Source organism: Erigeron canadensis, chromosome 1 (assembly GCF_010389155.1).
Source record: "Erigeron canadensis isolate Cc75 chromosome 1, C_canadensis_v1, whole genome shotgun sequence".
NCBI lineage: Eukaryota > Viridiplantae > Streptophyta > Magnoliopsida > Asterales > Asteraceae > Erigeron > Erigeron canadensis.
The window spans coordinates 41,452,954-41,473,094 of record NC_057761.1 but is presented as its reverse complement, the minus strand read 5'-3'; the positions used below and the strand labels follow the sequence as shown (position 1 = coordinate 41,473,094).

The 20,141-nt window shown below is 31.9% G+C and overlaps 3 protein-coding genes across 3 annotated transcripts; all 3 read left to right on the top strand.

Moving 5' to 3' along the window:
- The first annotated feature begins 506 nt into the window (after nucleotides 1-506).
- LOC122592624 (plasmodesmata-located protein 6-like) lies at nucleotides 507-2,105 on the top strand. Its single transcript, XM_043764907.1, has 3 exons — nucleotides 507-1,221; nucleotides 1,470-1,643; nucleotides 1,832-2,105. Exons 1-3 carry the CDS (start codon nucleotides 507-509, stop codon nucleotides 2,068-2,070), a joined length of 1,128 nt encoding a protein of 375 aa, XP_043620842.1. The 3' UTR covers nucleotides 2,071-2,105.
- A 754-nt stretch (nucleotides 2,106-2,859) lies between these two features.
- LOC122592615 (plasmodesmata-located protein 7-like) lies at nucleotides 2,860-3,588 on the top strand. The gene has a single exon (XM_043764894.1). It carries the CDS (start codon nucleotides 2,860-2,862, stop codon nucleotides 3,586-3,588), a length of 729 nt encoding a protein of 242 aa, XP_043620829.1.
- Nucleotides 3,589-10,507: 6,919 nt separating this feature from the next.
- LOC122579382 (plasmodesmata-located protein 6-like) lies at nucleotides 10,508-13,258 on the top strand. Its single transcript, XM_043751553.1, has 3 exons — nucleotides 10,508-11,300; nucleotides 11,532-11,639; nucleotides 12,935-13,258. The coding sequence occupies exons 1-3, from the start codon at nucleotides 10,565-10,567 to the stop codon at nucleotides 12,943-12,945; spliced, it is 855 nt and encodes a 284-aa protein (XP_043607488.1). The 5' UTR covers nucleotides 10,508-10,564; the 3' UTR covers nucleotides 12,946-13,258.
- Nucleotides 13,259-20,141: the final 6,883 nt, after the last annotated feature.

Below are 20,141 nucleotides of genomic sequence, written 5' to 3'. Positions count from 1 at the left end.
TATTATTATTATTATTATTATTATTATTATTATTATTATTATTATTATTATACCACCTAATAACGTACATATATTCTCTTAATTACGAGAATATCCAAATCGTTGCGCAAACTGGAAAATACAACAAAATATCATGGCTTGAATTTATTTATTTATTTAAATTAAATATAGATGGGAAATTAAGAAAATGACTAAATAGACTGGAGAGTTGAATACCGAGAAAGATACTCCCGTATAGGTATATAGCAAAAGATGGCAGGAGACCACTTCTACAAGTCTATGCAAAATGATAAAATTGCAATGGAAGACTCAACTTTTTCTGTAATTGGAAATTGGAAATATATACATATATTGTAAATCTAGTTTACATTAATTCCAGTTGATGAAATATACAATAAAGATTTTTATGCTGTGCGTGTCTGGTTGTCTATATATGTATAATTATATGACACATGTTCCAAACTTATACTTAATTAATAGAGGTTTGAGATTGTTTGTAACTAAAAATGATACAACCTACAACTCTCTTTTTCTCATTCTTTATATCTTATCTGATCATGTTCATCTCCGTCTTATCAATTCCCACTACAAACGACTCTGACATATACGTCCAATGTTCTCAGCTCTATTTTGACTCGATGACTCCTTATGAGTCCAATGTCAACTCACTATTCACCTCCTTAGTTGACTCGTCTTCAATCTACAATTTCAACAAATTTCAAATCTCTTCCCCTCCCGGATATGACTCACAAAACGACGTTGTGTATGGTCTCTTTCAATGTCGAGCCGACCTTAGCTCTTCCAACTGTAAACAGTGTGTGACTAATTCCGTAAGTCAATTAAAGACTAATTGCCCGGTTTCAAAAGGTGGTGGAATACAATTAGACGGATGCTTGGTGAAATACGATAATTCATCATTTTTTGGAGTTGAGGACAACATGGAGGTATTAAAGAGATGTGGGCCTTCAGTTGGTTATAATTCTGAGGTTTTGAACCGCGTAGATGCTGCGTTAGCAAATCTAATCACGGGAAATGGGCAATACTTCCGTTCGTGTGATTTTGGAAGCATACAAGGTGTGGCACAATGCGTACAAGATTTAAGCGCAAGCGATTGTCAAGATTGTCTTTCAGAGGCGTGTGGACGGTTGAGATCAGAGTGCGAGACCTCTACTTGGGGCGACATGTACTTAGGAAAATGTTATATTAGATACATTGATCAAGGTAACCATTAATTTGCTCCCTGACCTTGTCCTAAATTATACGTACTAATTTTCTGTTAGAAAGATATGTGTTTGACTGAATATATAAGCGATTTTTTGCATTTTTATTTAGAAAACACAGTTTAAGTTGAAAGCAAGTTATGACATGCATACATTTTCAAAACGCAGTTTTCAGAAACACCCAAATATACCCCTTTGAATGTATCGATCAATTTTGCATATATAATTAATTATAAATAAATGCAGCAGGTAATGACAATCATCGTGGAAAAAACAACTGTACCTCTAGTTGTAGTAAGAATGGTGAAGGAGGAAACGATAGCAATATATGGAAGGTGATTGGGTATATTTTAGCCGCACTTGCAGGCGGAGGTTTGACCTTATCTGCCACTATTTCCATTAAGAACTGCTGCAACAAACACCGTAAGTTACTATAGCACAATATGTTGCTAGAAATTAATCTATAAAAGAATAAAGTTTAGAAATGTAATGCGTACATACACGTATTACATGTTTTATTTGAAGTATATATATATTTATAGCGCGATCGTTGGTGTGTATATAATGAAACTAATATATATTTCATGTAAATAACTTTTGTGGATGACTAGTACACAAAAAGGTAATAAAAATCAGGATGGAGTTAGAAAGAACCAAGAACCAGGTAAAACAAGTCAAAACTGAAGCAGAATCAGCGACAAAAGAAGCAAAAGAAGCCAAGGAAAAGGCAAATCAAGCTGAGGAGGAAGTGGCAAGGATGAAAAATAATCCATTTTGTGGAAGGCCAATGCCAAACTCCTCTTACTGTCCATTCAAAAGTACCGAATCATGGTGCATCTATGAAGTCTAAGCAATTCATGCATGCATGATATATGTGTAATTAAGTTAGATATTTGAACTTTAAAGTGATCATTATTTAAGAGATCAGTCAAAGCAGATTCAATATATACCTATAGCTTTTACGAGTATATCATTGCAGCGCGAGTTAATTTGATCAGCAAAACTGATTACAGTATATTCTATGTAATCGCTAATAAAAGTTGCTCAACGTTATGTCGTTATCTGTTTTTATTTTATTTTTTCTCTTTTACATTTGAAAAGGAAAACAGCGCGCTTATTGATCAGCAATATTGCTTATACCACTTAATTAACAACATTCCCTTTTTAATTATAAGAGTAGTGCAAATTGGAAAGCTCTACGTACGAAACATCTATCATTAATCGAAGTTATATACAGTAGTTAGATATAAATATATGGGGAAAAAATGACTAAATAGCTAGACACTACTTAACAACGTACGTACATTCCCTCATAAGAATCAACTTGTAGGTCAGATTGGAAAACACTACGAAATTACATCATTAAATTGGTGTTGAATTATTTATCTAGAAAATGACTGAAGAGTTGAATTAATACTGGCTACTGAGAGAGATAGAGAAATATGGTAGGAGACCATTGCTGCCAACAAGTCTTTGCAAATTGATAAATTAAGGGCAGTGCCAAAGAGGTAGTCGACTTTTTCTGTAAATGTTAGTTGGAAATTAATAAGAAATACATACATATATCGTATGTATGTATCAATCTGTGTGTATATATAATCAAAGCTCATGGAAGTTTTGAAATATAGCTGCTTCAAATATGACACAACTTATATCGCCTCTGCTCATCATCCCCTTAATTTTCATCTTATCCCTGATATTACCAATGTGTGCCGGAAACTCCATCATCTACACCGAATGCTCTTCACCATATTACACCCCGACGACACCTTATGAATCAAATCTCAACACATTGCTCACTTCCTTAGTGAACTCTGCATCCGTCACCACCTTCAACAAATTCAAAATCTCCCCACCGGGAAGCTCACAACGTGACGTTGTTTATGGTCTTTACCAATGTCAAAGTGATCTTAGTTGTTCTGATTGTAGAGACTGCGTAGCCAGCTCCGTGAGTCAACTCAGAACAACTTGTCATGTATCGGTTGGTGGATCCATACAATTAGATGGATGTTTTGTTATGTACAATAACACGTTCTTTTTTGGTGTGGAGGACAAAACGGAGGTGTTGAAGATTTGTGGCCCTACAGTTGGTTATAATTCGGACGCTTTGAACCATGTAGATGATGCATTAACGTATCTAGTGACTTGGAACGGTCAATATTTCCGTAAGGGTGGGTTTGGGAGCGTGCAGGGTGTAGCACAATGCATACAAGATTTAAGTGCAAGCCAGTGTGAAGATTGTCTTATATATGCACGCGGACGACTGAGATCACAATGTGAGACATCAAGTTCGGGTGATATGTACTTGGGAAAATGTTATCTTCAATATAAGGATCTTGAGGTTCACCCTATAATCGGTAAACGCTAATATACTATTGAATAATTTTCATTGTTTGCTATATATACTGATTATCATGAATATATATGATTTATTATGTATATTATGAATACTATATGGATCAATGCAGGTAATAATAATGGTAATGGAGACTATAACTATAACGAAGATCATCAATGTTGTGGCTCGAAGAAAGTACCATGGATAATCATTGCTATCATAGTTGGGGTTATTTTGATTATCAGTTTATCCATAATCTTGATCATTTATATAATAAAAGGTACGGAGTAGCACATACTCTTTAAATTTAATTAGGAAGTACGTACAGAATATTTTATATGCAGTCATTAGGGGGGAAGGAGGGAGGGACATTTCTTGCATGACGGAAGAGAAGAGATAGGAGAGAAATTATGAAAAGTAGGTGAAAGGAAACACCCTTATGCAAAACATTCAAAACTAAGTGCTTAAAACATAAAACCATATGTCTATATTTTTCATGTTATATGCGCGAGTAAGTTTGTACATGTTTATCTTATCTTTATTTCTGTTTATGATTTCTTACAGCAAGGAGGAAGAACAGATGCTGTAGATGAGTCTAATTAAGAGAGTGTAATCGTGCATTTATATTATTAAATTTCCCAATTTGTGTTTAGTAAAAGAAAACTGATGGGCCAATATAAAGCAAGTGGAAGTGTGGAACCGTTACCTAAGATTTTTTATGGTCCAAATATAGTATGGCCGTATGGGGAACACCTAAAGAACTCCCTACTACTATATTGTCTTTGACCGATCATTTTATGTGGACCAAAATGTTATTGTACTTAGGGTCAAAGTTTATAATCTTGTATCTCACAAATATCTCCCATTAGAATCTTATTGGTTAATGCTCTGAAAAAGATTCGGAAATAACTACAAATATAAAAAATAAATAAACAAAAAACGTAAAAATAAAAATAAAAAAATAGCACGCTTGTTTTAATTAATTTTATTATTTTTTTGTATTATAGACATCAAACTAGATTATTACCTACGTAATATGCAGGGAACATATATAATTAATGACATGTTAAATTTTTATAATATCAATAGTTGCTAAATATTTAACCAGATTTTTATAGAATTATTTTTTAATATATAATTGTGATAACTTAATATACGCTCCATATTTGTTTTCTAGCTCTTTATTAAGAAGACAGGCTTGACAACCAGTTCGGTTTTCAAAACATTGATTTAATAAAAACGTTATATACCAAAATCCTTATAACCAAATTTTATTCGGAAAAAATCTTATGCAAAAATATAATTCAATAAAAACGTATTACATTTAAAAAATTAAAATATAAAATTAATATTAAAGATAAACAATGATGTAAAATATAAATATATTAGTTTCCATATTATATTATTAAAAATATTTTTTATTAATGTCTACAAACTTAAATAAAGAAATAATAATTATTTAAATTTAATAAAATAAAATTAAATCTATAAAATTTAAATAAGGTATATGACATCAACATTTGATCTAAAAATTCTATACAAAATAATTTAATAAAAACGTATTATATTAAAAAAAAAATTATTGTTAAAACATTAAAAATTAATTTTAAAGATAAAAAATGATGTAAAATATAAAAATATTATTTTCCATGATTATATCATTAAAAACATTAACTATTAATGTCTATAAAATTAAATAAGAAAATTATAATAGATTAGTTTTATTAATCTAAAAAAGTTAAATATATTACATTTAAAAAAATTAAAATATAAAATTATATTAAAGATAAAAAATGATGTAAAATATAAAAATATTAGTTTTCATATTATATTTTTAAAAATATTTTTTTTTAATGTCTACAAACTTAAATAAAGAAATAATAATTATTAAAATTATTAAAATAAAATTAAATCTATAAAAGTTAAATAAGGTATATGACATCATCATTTGATTTAATGACTCTGATTAAAAGTTGACATCCATCTAAGGGTCCATACTTCTCCAATTATAAATTAAAATTTTTCTTTTATATATATTTATTTAGAGATAAACAAAAAATAAAAAACGTTAGAAAGTTTCTTTTGGACTAGGATCTTTCAGTCCACGGCCAGATCTTTTAGGCCCAATATTTAAGTATTGGCCAGGCTCAATTTGCAAAGGCCCTTTTAATCAGATATTAAGCTACCATATGATTTGGTTGGGAGACCCGTCCAACCTTTACATGTACATAAACATGGGTCACTTAATAAACAAACTCTGAAACCCCATACCTAAAATAATGGGTAGTGTTGACACCCTAATCCTACTTAGAAGGCAAGTGTTGCTAGAAATCTTCATAATTTACTCGTGTAGGCATCATGTCTGCATAAGCACTTAAACAAGTTACATAACAAGACTTACATCAATTAACAAATGATAATGTCACCTACGTACTCACCTTATACTAAGTATTAAGTCCACACATAAATTAAAAGGAACACATTATTAGCGTATGAGATTTTAAGACGTACTTAAAAACATAATCCTAGAGTAAAATTTTGATTGTGCCCATTTGAATACCATTATCTTACACCACTGAGTCCTCAAAGAAATGGTGTTCGCCTTGTAGAGCGATCTTGTAACCTATAAAATGGAAACATACAACTTGTTGTTATGCTCCACCAATCGTAAAATTTAGAGAGTGGTCAATGGCTGACGCGGTAAGTTGAGGTAAGAGACAGGTATTGGCTTTAATAAGTAATTGATTATAAATTTGTTTATTGATTTTGACATTTAAGTCCCCGCATTATGTTTAACACATTATTATAGTTGTATACATAACATCAAACATGTTCGGTTCCTATATCCATGGATTAGTAACATATCTTCGAGGGTTATGTTTATCATTTCCCTTAGATTAATTTTGGTCCAATTACTTGACTTGGTTTGTAATAAATATATGACAGTAAATTTAAGATATAAGTTTTCAAGCCAAATATCTTGGAGGACTTGAAGATGATGCAGAAATGACCAGATTTGTTGAATTGAACGTTACCAGTGAGTTGAGCAGATCAACTGAAGTGACCAGAATTTATAAGGGAAAATAAGATTCTGAAATGAAGTTAAATTCTGAGCTGAAGTCCATTTCTGAGCTGGTGCATAATTTTGAGCCCTTGATACCATCTGAGCAAGCCATGCTAATTCTGCCAGCGATAGCCCATTTCAGACAAGTGTTCGCTGAACTAGCTCAGCCTCCAGTTGTAAGTTATAACACTTCTCCAGTGGCAAGAAGCTCCAGATACCACCCTCAGAAAACCATCAGAGAAAGTCTCCACTGAAGTGCTTCAGTCTACTGAAGCTCTCCAGTGACCAGTTCCAGTCTTCAGATGGATGCTCCAGATTTATGTCCTCGGTGGAGGTCCAGATTTCTGCTCTCCAGTTGCCTTAATAAAGTTTGCTTCTGACGCATGCTTATGGGACCCAATAAAGGAATAATGACAGCTGTCAAAGAAGAAGACAAGAAAAGAATTAGTGGCCACATTATTTCTAACGGTATTGTGGGCCCTCTTGCAAAGGAATCTTTCTAGAAACTTATTTTGTCCATTTCCCATTGGCTAATAAATTAGTGGTTGTCCTTTTCACATGACAACTTTTTATTATTTTATTATTATTTCGATAACTCCTAGGAAATAATTTTATCTATAAATAGAGGTTGTATTTCTCATTGTAAGCGTATTATGTTGTTGAATGAAACTAATAGAGCAGTCTCTATTTCTTATCCAAAATCTTCATTTACCTTTATAGATCTTTGATTTTGGTGGTTTGGAGTGATCCCTTTATCTGTATTTGTGGTGGTTCGTTTTTTTTTATCAAATATAGTGGTGAGATCCTAAATCTTCGATTCCTTTATCTGTGTTTGTGGTGGCTAGACCTTTATCAAACATAGTGGTGGGTTGGAGTGTTTCCTTTATCATTGGTTCTGGTGGCTTGGCCTTTACAAATCTTGGTGGTGGATTTTTTTTATCTATCATTTTGTTTATTGTCTTGTCTCTTGTTTATTTCATAAAATCCAAAAAATACCAAAAATATCTAATTCCATTTTGTTTAATTTCCACTGTGCATGAGTTATTACGTATTTTACGCATCAGAAGACCTTTGTGTAATCGTCCTTGACCAATTGATGATACTAATTACGTAAGAGATTTCGTGTTTTTTAGACAAGGTTGGGGAATTCCCTTTCGGTAGCCTATGTCCTCTTGAAGACATAGGTATATATATAAGGACTAAGGTTCCAAAAAATGGTGCAAAACCTAGACTTAACTTTGTCTTGACGTACGTCGACATCAATTATATGATTCTTAATTTAGTCGTAGTGTTGAATAAGAAAATGTATGTGACCAGACAAGTTGATTGTGTGTTGTTTAGCTAGGTCTCTTTTCGTTTTATTTTTTCTCAAGGTTTCGAACATAATCGAGATTTTCCTTTCTGAAAACACGAGGGAATAATATATGTACACATTTTTAAATTTAATAATATGCATCTTTTTCAACATAGGAGAGCCAATTTTGATATACTACTTTACAAGTTGGTAAAAGATGTGTTGTCCGTTGTCATCTTAATAAAATATAATAAAATGTGATAACACCATGAAGTTATGACTAGAATAAAGAGTCAGTAAGAGGCGGCTATATTTGGTTTGCTAGTGATGGTAGTTACTTAATAATTATGGGACCATATGGGATGGCCTTTAGAATGGGGGGCGTTGTCAAATTTTTGGGGCCATTTACTCTGCCATGTTAACTATATTTGTCATAGAATTAAATCATGGTTCATACGGGAAACTTAAAGAGGGTTTTTTATGGTTTCGTCGTTTCTTATACTACTTAAAAGTATTGCTTGCTTTCATATTTTTTTTATATTGTTAAGTATGAAGACATAATTTGTAACTAACCAAAAGGTATCAATTTAAAGTGGTAGGATAAAATTCCATCTGAATACATATAACTTGTAATTCCTTGCTTTTCCCAAAAAATATATGAGAAAGAAGTTAATAAAGAATAATCATGCATGAATTGTCGGAATTAACTTTTTTTATAAGAATAATTTGAATCACCGACGAACCACTATATTATCACAGTGGTACAACCCAAATATATCCCCACCGGGCAACAATGTATATACACCAATTTAAGAAGAAACTCAATAAACTTGAGAAAACTCCTTTGTGCGATTAGAACTCATGAACTTCTGGTTTATAAGCCTTATCCTACCTGCAAGATACTTTTACTCGTTGTTTATTTTATATATGTCAATCATTAGCATACAATAATCTTCTCATAATACACTTATACACATTACACAACATAATTAATGGTTGGTATGTTGCGGACTTGCATGTTTGTCGGTGTATATTGTGACAATTGACTTCAAATCAATACGACTATTTCATGTTTGATCGAGTAATTTAGTGACCAAACTATGTGTTTATGCAGTGGTTAGCGTGGGGTAAGATATGATGGTGGTCGGAAAAATTATATATCGTGACAAGTGGTGGTGTCAAAAACAAAATAGAAGAGTACAAGAAACATCATATATTATAAATTATATTTCCATTAGAGAGATTGCTAGTTCCCTACACTTAATTTCTTATTGTTAATTTATTTAGTCATTGTAAATTCAAAAATTGGAAAAATATAGATGATTACTACATGCATGGGTGATAATTAATTCTAGTATATAAACAGTAAAGTTGATAGATATGATGTGATATTTTATATGAAATGTAAAAATATATATTGACCCAAAAAGAAGATTCTCGTTATCTATAGTAGGTTGTATATTGTAACCTTCGAAATTTAAAATTAGAATTGGACCAAACATAAATTATTACTCGTATTATTTATATATATATATATATGATGATATATGCATATCTTCTTGCAAAGTTACACCTATCAACTGAACTGGTGTTTATTAATTAATACCAATTTAAATCCTTAGAAAATATATAATTGGCTTATGAGTTATGACCATGATAAAATGATAACAATTGTGTCACACTATCACTAGCTACAATATATCAGGTAATAAGTTTAAACAATCACAAATCAAAAGTTATATATATATGCATTCGGTTCACGTTCACCCATAACTTTATAATATTTTTTGCGTGTGTTATTTATAGCCTTAGAGAATTGAATATATAAGAGCTACGATCGAATAACAAAATTCAAAGTTTTATAATAATTAATCACATAATACACAAAACCAAGTGTCGTCGACATCAGCAAGTAAAAAGAGAAAAATGAAATGATGAATTATGCGAGGGGGGGGGGGGGGGGGGGGGGGGGGGGGGGGGGGGGGGGGGGGGGGGGAATCAATTGGGGCTCCCTTCTCTGAGCGAGTATCTCCCGCGAAGCAAACTCTCTGGCAGTGTTCTTTTTCCACATATGTCATATCATTCCAATTATTATTGCCATAAAAGTTACATGAAGATATAAATCGTTTCTTTAAAGACAGATAAAATTTAGGAGACTAATAAATATATCTTTCATTTATTTAGTACTATATATATGTATGCACATAATTAGTCGATACTATTCACAGCATGTTTCTGGGAACGTTTGTTGCATTATTGAAAATTGATTTTTAAGATACATTCATTTGACTATAATAGCAATACTTATACATGAATACTCCAAAATTTGTAAGCAATGTTAGATAATTAATATTTCCTTACATGCACCAGAATCTTGAATAAACAAAAATTAATAACTCCAACCACAGTTTGTTCCTTTATCCAAATGAGTAATTAATGAACCTTTTGCCAAGTAAGCTAGCTTTCGAAAGCAATTAATAAAGTTAATTATACGGTTTATAAAATGAGGAAATATGTGTGTTTCAAGCAATTCTAGAAATAAATACGTGCAAGAAGTCCCGGCCTATACATATATAGATCCTTCACATATATATCACAACTAACTTTCTCTCACTCTCAAAGTTAGAAATAAGTTAGATGCTCTAAAAATGTTACAAAGACTACTACTACCTCTCTTTCTTTCAATATACTCCTTACTACTTTCTATCATCTTCTTCAACCAATCGGTATCCGCCACGAGTCCTTTCATCTATGGCGGATGCTCACAACTTAAGTTCACACCAGGCAGTCCGTACGACTTGAATGTCAACGCGCTATTTACTTCTTTAGTCAACGGGGCCTCTGTTTCTATCTACAACAACGTCAAAATATCCCCTTCGGGTTCTAGTCAAAGTAACGTTGTTTATGGTCTCTTTCAATGCGAAGGAGACCTTAGCAACTCTATTTGTAGAGATTGTGTGGCTAACTCCATCAGTCAGCTCAAGACAATCTGTCCTGAGGCGACTGGTGGGGTCATACAATTTGAAGGATGTTTTGTGAAATACGATAATACATCATTTTTTGGAGTTGAGGACAAGACGGAAGTTTTAAAGAGATGTGGCCCTTCAATTGGTTATAATTCAGATGCTTTGAACCGTCGAGATGGTGAATTGGCTTATTTAACAACTACAAATGGGCAATATTTTCGTCGAGGTGGGTCTGGGAGCGTGCAAGGTGTAGCACAATGTGTTCAAGACTTAAGCGCGAGCGAGTGCCAAGATTGTCTACTAGAGGCGAGTGGACGGTTGAGATCAGAGTGTGAGACATCGACTTGGGGTGATATGTTTTTAGGGAAATGTTATATTCGATACCTTGATCGTCAACACCATCACTCTTCATCAACCGGTAAGAAATACTTCCTTGTCATGTGTTATTTTAACTATTTTTTGCAAGTAATTAACACTTAATTCTATATTATACGGTTTATGGGTCTCAATACTGTTCATGTTTATGACAATATATACAGGTTAATCAAATATAAATAGCCTTATCCGTATTTAACTTTTTATCAAAATTATGTATATAAACTGGGGTTATAAGTACTAATTAATCATTATTTAAAATGCATGCATGCAGATAATGAAGATGTAGATAAAACATTGGCTGTCACAATTGGAGTCATAACTGGGGTTATTTTGCTCATTGTTTTCATATCATCATTAAGCAAGTCTTGTGACAAAAAAGGTACGAGTATATTATTTCCTTTTTCTTAATTTATATGTTCGAAAATTTTCCTTTTTCTTTATGCACACTACAACAATTTTGTATAAGTAGTTTATTTACTTATACAATGATGTGTTTATCTACTTTTAATAATTAAAAAACAACTTGATGGTATCAAAAAATGCATTTTCTTCGAAAGGACTTGACTACTTTGTTTTCACTAAAAATTATTTTTGATATTGACAGTTATCTAATCATTTGGTTCTATTTTTGTTTACACCCACATGGCTAACTAGTTATATATTATTTTTTATCAATTATATGTTGTAACTTAAAAGTACAAGTTTTTTAATTGTCATGACTAATTGCACGTTATTTTAATAATCAACAATTAACTGCTTTGAGCTGATTACGCAACTAAACCTATAAAATAGTAATATTCAATGAGGCAGCATTAGTCAAAGTTTAACTGCTTTCAATTTCTTTACGAAGTATTTGATTACGTTTTGTCTCTTTAGTCTTTTACATATATTCGATCAACAAAATATTTTACATACTTATAATTATCTTTACACAAGAAAAAGTTAATAAACGTTAAAGTTAAAACTTTTAGATAATAGGACAAAGTGTAATAATAAGAGTATTCTATGAGCTAATAATACACGATCGGTTGATAAGTTATCAAGAATACAGTACTAATTTTAACATTATTTTTAATTTGGGTTCGTTCGATTTTACTTGTCTCCAAAAAATTGTCTATTTGATGCTTTATGATATTGTTGTTCAAAATCCGCTACTCATAACAATACGAAAGAAGTATAGTAGTCGAGACATGCTTAGAACGTACATGTACATAGTACATGCCTCGTACGTAACTTAATTGGTGTATCATTTATGCATAAACAAAACCATACCGTTGAAAGAAGAATATACAATAAAAATGGTACTCAAGACCTACTTAGAAAAACTCCACGGGATGAAACCGATGACTTGGCCTCCGTTTGGTGAAGGTTGTCTCGTATCTTGGGTTTCCTGTAGTTGGTGTGAGCTGCTTTTTTTTATAACGTTTTTTGCTTCCTTAACAGTTCAAGTCTTAAAGAAATATTTGGAATTGTGTAGTTTTTTATTTAATTTTAGATAATGTAATTATAATTGTATTGTTTCTAGCATGGGGCATCTAATATCTTATTAAATGCCTCCTATTATTAATATATTTAGCCGTTAAAAAGAAATAGACCAGCTTAGATCATGTCTTGTACATATCTTGGTTCATACAAATATAGCTTATACAAGTAAATTTATTTTGATTTGTGCAGGCGGTAAATAAGTAAATGGTTGTTTGTGTACATATACTACAACTCAAGCTAGCCCAAATCGTGAGCACATATTCCCCAATCGTTTTTGAGAAAGATTCCTGGTGATCCAAAGTGAAACAAGTGGAAGCCCCTAGCTAAGGGTAGAAGGATTCCCCCAAACACTCTCCAACCACTTTTTTACTTTTTCACCAATCATTTTCTAACTATTTTGTGTGGATCAAAATGTAATTTCACTTTATTGTGAATATATATATTTTTGATGATGTATGGAATAGTTGTTACATGTTTGTTGTACCGTTCTAAACCTTTCCTTTGATTCTTTTATATATTTATCTTCATGTAGAGACTGGAAAACAAGATGCGATAGCGATATCTAACTAAATTAAATGCGATTTAATGGTGATAAAGGTTTATTATGATTGGTAAAGACCAAGACACACATCATTTGACTTTGTAGTTAACAACTTATCGATTAAGGCCCACAAACAGTCTCCTTAGAACACGTATGCATGACTAGCTAGAAAAATACTTATAAAAGGAAAAAGAAAATGCAAATGCACAAATACAAGCTGACGTGCATAAAAAAAACTCATAATTTTATATCAAAAACGTATCTTTGAATTGTATGATAAATGTAAAATACCTATATACTACAGCCCTTAGGACCCAAATGAAAATGACATGTTAGATCCATTACTCATTAGTCTTGTTAGCCATTACTTTTGGGCTGATTTTGACCCGAGTAAATTGACCCCAATGATGAAGTTTGAAAAGAAAATCTAAATTTGTAGCCCGAACCTTAAGATCCAGTTTCAGCAACTACAGTTAGCTATAAATTTGGTTCGATTTGGTTCAATTTGCTAGAAATTTTGTACCATTTTTACTATTTCGGTTCGGTTAGCTATAAATTTTGAACCGTTAATTTCGGTTACCCACAAATCGATTACCTCGAAAAAATTGGTTAATTTCGGTTTGATTTTCGGTTAAACATTTATTAAAGTCATGCTAATATAAATTTCAAGTTTTCAATTAGGGAAATGATTAATCTTCTTAACAAAATAGCCTAACAATCCTTCTAACTATTAGATGATTACATGTGGAAAAATCAGGGGGCAAGATTAGAAAAGAGAATTAGTGGATACCACATGTCACTTTCTTAAAGTGTTAAGAGAATTTTTAGACTGTTTTGTTAGGAGGATTAGTCATTTTTCTTTCAATTATAATAGTCAATTTATATTGTCATTAATTAATTAATTTTTTTTATGTATAATAGCCATTTAACTACATTTATTAATTAATATTTTATTTTATAAATAAATATACATTGCATATAATTTTGAAATACTTTTTTCTAATATTATTTATATGCAGTGCAAGTTTCTATCAAAGGGTATCATGATTACTACTTAAAATGTCCTCTATATGATATTACTTATATTTTCTATATTTTTTATAAATATTTTAAACAAAGTTAACAACTTTTCTTAAAAAGATGTTGTATATGTAAGAAATTTATTTAGAATATTCAAAGCTAATCATAGATTGCGAAAGAAAGTTAATAAAATTGTTAGAATTTTAGGCAACAAATATAAAAAATTAGCTAAATAAATATGTAAATGATGTATTCATATAACACATATATGTGTAAATATACATATATATGATTAAATGTAGGCATATATCAAAATTCGGTTCAGTTCAGTTAACCGCGGGTAATGAATATTAATAAGCGTAACTGAACCGTTATACATCGGTTTTTTGGTTTTCGGTTTCAATTTTTCAATTTCGGATCACGCGGTTTAGACCGGTTTTCCGGTTATTTTTTACACCCCTAAGGCCTCGCTTCATATGAAAGTCTGCGCCGGCCTTTTGATTAGTTTTTCACAAAAATAACGTTAAGATTAAAGGCCAGTTTATTAGTAAGGTAACTGATAACTGATAACCAAGACTATTATTCGAGTTTAAGTATATTTAACACATTTAATATCCAAAGTATATTTAACACATTTAATATCCAAGGAGAAACGAATAAGTGTTCTGTGTTCGTGATCACCAAAATATAATTTTGGTGAAGTTTAACACAACAATGTAAATGTTAGCGTACCTTTTCATTCACACTGGTGCATATTTTGTTGTGGGTTTACCAGCAGAATGTCGGACTATATGAGATATGTGTACTGTTATTCAAAGAAAAAGAAAAAAGAAAATATATGAAGCTCTTGTTTTAAGTTGGGCCAATGGGCTAAGCATAAACCTTGAGGCCCAAGTTTGCCTACTCCGGAGTCCAGACCCGCACAAAATGAGAGTAGGATTTCTTTTATTTCTTTGACCCACAAGCCGATTATATGCACCGAATAATTAAGGTTTCAGTTGCAAAACGACTGACTAGCTTTTCTAAACGAGAAGTAAAATATTACTCATGAAAATAAACTAAACACAATATTCAATATTGTCTATTTTGCTCATAAGCTCACGAATTTGTTTTAGAAGACCACGTGAACAATTCCCAGGATGCAGGACAGTCCTAAGTTTTGTGATATGCTCAATCAGGGGGGATTGTCAAAATATGCAACGTTAAAAAAAATTAGCGGAACAACTTATTTAAATTCAACATTGTAAGATTCTGAAGACGTTCATTGTGTTTTTTTTATAAAAAGTATAATTCATAGTTATCCTTATTTACACTCAATTATTTTATCCAATTGGTTGGACATGTTTGTTATTTATAAGCTAAGATTCTAAATTATAGATTTTTTTCGTTGTGAAATACATGATGATAATTGGCAAAAAAGTTTATCGTCTGTTAGAATACTTAGATATACGGTTATGAACTCCAAATATGTAAATTTGAGTAAAACTAAAAAGCAAAACAGTCAACCTGGTTCAATCAGCATATTATTTTTCAACTCTAACAAAGTAACAATTCAGCTGAAATATCAATATTTAAAACATTGTTAAATAGAATTGAGCATATATGAGACATGCAATAAGTTGGATTGTCAGATTCACCTAACATTGCTTGAAATTATAATTTAAATCAACTTTAAATATAAAATTTGTATATATCTTTTCTCGTAATGTGTTTGTGTAATTTAATATGCGTGGTCAATTTTCTAATAATATCTATCAGTCATGTGTAAGATCAAACCTGTATAATATAATTTTCTCAATATAAAGTTATATTCAAACCAACATTAATTTATACATGTTTAGGAAGTAGAAATCGAAGCCAAATTTTAGTGTTGACGCGAACAAAAAGTTGGGCATATTAGCAAGAACAAATAAAAGGCTTATTTAGGCAACAGTCCATTCAGTTATAATGTTATATGTACGTTGTAGAATTTAATTAGAAAATGCGTTGTAAGTAAGGTCATAATGCAATTAAGCATTACGATCAAGTTTTACTTCAAAAGTCCTACCTAGACAGTTAATGCAATAAAAAATAATAATAAAAACAAACAAACAATTGTCTAACATTTAATTTATCAATTTATTCATTATTCAATTTTATACATACTATGCATATCTTTTCAAGGTTCATTTAAAATGTGACGTACATGTATAGTTATGCAAGGTGGTGATCTACCATTATTGTGGCTGGCCAAAGTACTATGCGTCTACCAATCTAAATACGAACAATTTTAACAAGACTTGTAGTCTTGTAGTACTGTTTTTGCTTCCCTATAAATTTTAATAAGAACAATGTTGTATGAATACGAATTCTCTCATTTCTTATTATATTTTTCAATTACTTCAAATTTGACAATTTGTTATTCCTTTTTCACCCTGTTATCTACTTTTTATTTATCAAGGCACTGGGTAACACCACCAGATCAATTGTCAACCCCACCAGGGTATTAGCGGCGACGTCGCCGCTAATAGTGGGACCCCCGACAACCTGCACTGATGACTGACAAACCACGTTTACAAGATGACACGTCACCACTACTAGCGGCGACGTCGCCGCGAATAGTGGGGCCATCCCATACTGACAAACCAGGTTAGTCTCGGGAATGGTATTTGCCATCATTTTATCCTATCAAGAGGATGGAGCACTGTGAAGAGTATGGCAGCCCATCGTTTGGATGTCCGCCCATCGTTTTCAAACAGTATATAATGTATCTTTCGTTTTCAGAACGCATGCAAATTGTATCTTCCCTTTCAAGCATATTGTATCTTTCGTTTTCAGACATAACTTTTTCGTTTTCATAGCCGCTGGCAATTTCGTTTTCATAGCTGTTGGTATATTGACTTATGTTTATATATATATATATATATATATGTTATGAATATAGATATAGATATTATACATAGGGAAAAGTGAGTATGAGGCTGTTGTGCACCCAACTTGGGTGAAAAACTCCTCACATACTAATATTTTAATATTTTAAATAAATACATGGCCCCCCATGATTTTTACCTTTTAAAAAAAAGGTATGTGAGGGGTTTTTCATCCAACTTGGGTGTCTAACAGCCTCATATTCCCTTCCCTCTTATACATATGTGTAAATTATATATATATATATATATATATATATATATATATGAAGGGTTATTTGAGAACTCACAAATAAAAAAGAATCGAGAACAATTCTGTACTACTCATTTTCTTATATTTTCTCTCTCTTCCGTTAAATAAAAAAATTCAACCAAATCATTTAAAATGCTTTATCTCACAAACCGTAAATTGTTAGACGAAACAAAAAGCATGGGTAGTCTTAAAATATCGTCCTCTTTCATTAGAGATCCAATTCGATATAATTTTGACGACTTTTTAATTTTTGTTCTTTTTCCTCTTGTACTTGTGTACCTACACATGTGTAGGATCATTGTTTTCACATGTAAATTAATAAATGAACATATGTACACAACAATGAAGGTCAAGGGCGGGGCCCGTCAATCCATGACGGAGCCATGGTGGCCAAGGACGGAGCCCGTCAGTCCATGGCGGAGCCATAGCGTCTAAGGGCGGAGCCCGTTAGGTAGATCACCCCTCACTGGTCACCCCCTATGACCTATCAACCTCTATGACCTATCACCCTATGACCTATCAACCTCTATGACCTATCACCCTCTATGACCTATCACCCCCACTAACTTTGGTTTATGAATATCCTTAAGGGCGAAGCCCATTCCGAATCATAATTTTTGTTCAACCTACACATGTGTAAGTTATGCGTAACTACCAAAAAGAAAACGAAAATTAAAAAGTCGTCAAAAGTATATAGAATTGAATCTCTAGTGAAAGAGGACGAAATTTTAAGACTACCCATGCTTTTTGTTTCGTCTAACGATTTACTTTTCTTGAATTAGAACATTTTGAATGATTTGGGTGAATTTTATTATTTAAATGAAGAAAGAGAAAGAGAGAAAGAATGTGTAGTCCAGAATGGTTCTTGAGTTCTTTTTTATTTAGGAGTTCTCAAAATAACTCACCCATATATATATATATATATATATATATATATATATATATATATATATATATATAGTATGGACACCATCAATAGTTAATGAACTAGATGTTTACTTGAATTGTTTCAGATGGATAGTTTGGAGGATATTTGGGCAGACCCAGAAAACTTACGTATTGAAGTGCCGGATAATGTGTTTGAGCAACCTGATGCAGACGGTGAATTTGAATGCGAAGCTGGGGACTTTGAAACCGATGAGGTGTTTGGTTCCGTTGAAGAATTAACGGAGTGGGCTCAAAGAACAGCAATGGATTTGGGTTATGTTCTAGTCATACGGCGGACGAACAAAAACTCAAAAGAGGTGGTCAATAAAGTGACACTTATATGTCACCACGGTGGAGCGTGCGATGCAAGGTTAATTGGGCCACCCAAACGGTCCATACGGCGGTGGTGGCATTCCATACGGCGGTTGACCCTCCAATTCTGCCAGCCTCTGTGACCAACCCCTGTCGGTGAACCAAGTTTTTTTGAATTTTGATTTTTTGTCCCTGTAGATCTTCAGGGCATCCTGACAAATCATCTTAGTCACGGCCTCTCGTAAGGGGTGAGTTTCTAGGTGATCTAGATAGGGTTCCAAGTAAAACCGTCTCTGCAATTTTATAGTAATAGTTAGCATCTACCCTATTTTTTTAATGACGTATTTAAATTGTAAAAAATAATGTTTTATACCATAAGCCATCCAGTAAGTCCATCCTTGATGGGCTGGGGCACCTGATCCCACGACTCGTAATTATGTGGGACGATAGCGACATAGGTCCCCAAATAGCTCTTGTACCATTTGGCGTGGTCCCCGATGACCTGCCACCTATAAGATCGTTATTAAGCATAAGAGATATACGGCGTCCGGAATTCTGAAACTCCCGCTCCAGATAACTGTTAACAGTGGCAGTTCTCCCTGTGCTAATACCTGCAAAACAAAATAAAGTAACAAATATATATACATATATAGTATATTTATATGCTTAATACATCAATATATACTTACCACTCGTACGCCTACAGCCCCCATTCGGGATTCCACCCCCAATTTGGAGGGTCATTGCCACCATCTCCGCCGTGAAGGGCAACCATTTTAACCTACATCAGTTATACACAACTTATAAACTAATAAAAACAATCATAAATGTCAAAAAAAGGTGCAAATTAAATTAACATATTTTGGACACAAAATTGTTTTTCAAACTTATTATACCTAAAATGATCACATTTTTGCAACTTATTTTTCAAACCTTCTTTTCTAACATTAATACTAACTTAATAACAACTATATTAACAATTACAATCATACTAACAAGGGGTTTCTAACATAATACTAACAATCATATTAACAATAACCATAAATTTTCTAACAATTATATAACTTTTAACTATAATAATATAACATTTTAAACAATAATTCTAACTACCAATAATTCCTAAAAATCAATTAATTTATAAGAATCATATCATTTCTAACTATAATAACATAATCTTTCTAACAATCATATTCTACAAAGTTTTTACAATCAAACTAACAAACATATATTTCCTAACTATAATACTATAACATTTCTATAATTAATATTTTCTAACATATATTTTCTAACACTTATTTTCTAACATATATTTCCTATAACAAACATATATTTTATAACATTAAACTATAACATTTCTATAACTAATATTTTCTAACACATATTTTCTAACATTTTTTTTCTATAACTAATAATTTCTATAACAAACATATATTTTAT

Coding starts and splice junctions, on each gene's coding strand:
- LOC122592615 (XM_043764894.1), top strand. CDS start 2,860: ATGACACAACTTATATCGCCTCTGCTCATCATCCCCTTAATTTTCATC.
- LOC122579382 (XM_043751553.1), top strand. CDS start 10,565: ATGTTACAAAGACTACTACTACCTCTCTTTCTTTCAATATACTCCTTA. Junction 11,301..11,531: donor CCATCACTCTTCATCAACCG/GTAAGAAATACT, acceptor GCATGCATGCAG/ATAATGAAGATGTAGATAAA.
- LOC122592624 (XM_043764907.1), top strand. CDS start 507: ATGATACAACCTACAACTCTCTTTTTCTCATTCTTTATATCTTATCTG. Junction 1,222..1,469: donor TATTAGATACATTGATCAAG/GTAACCATTAAT, acceptor TAAATGCAGCAG/GTAATGACAATCATCGTGGA. Junction 1,644..1,831: donor GAACTGCTGCAACAAACACC/GTAAGTTACTAT, acceptor GTGGATGACTAG/TACACAAAAAGGTAATAAAA.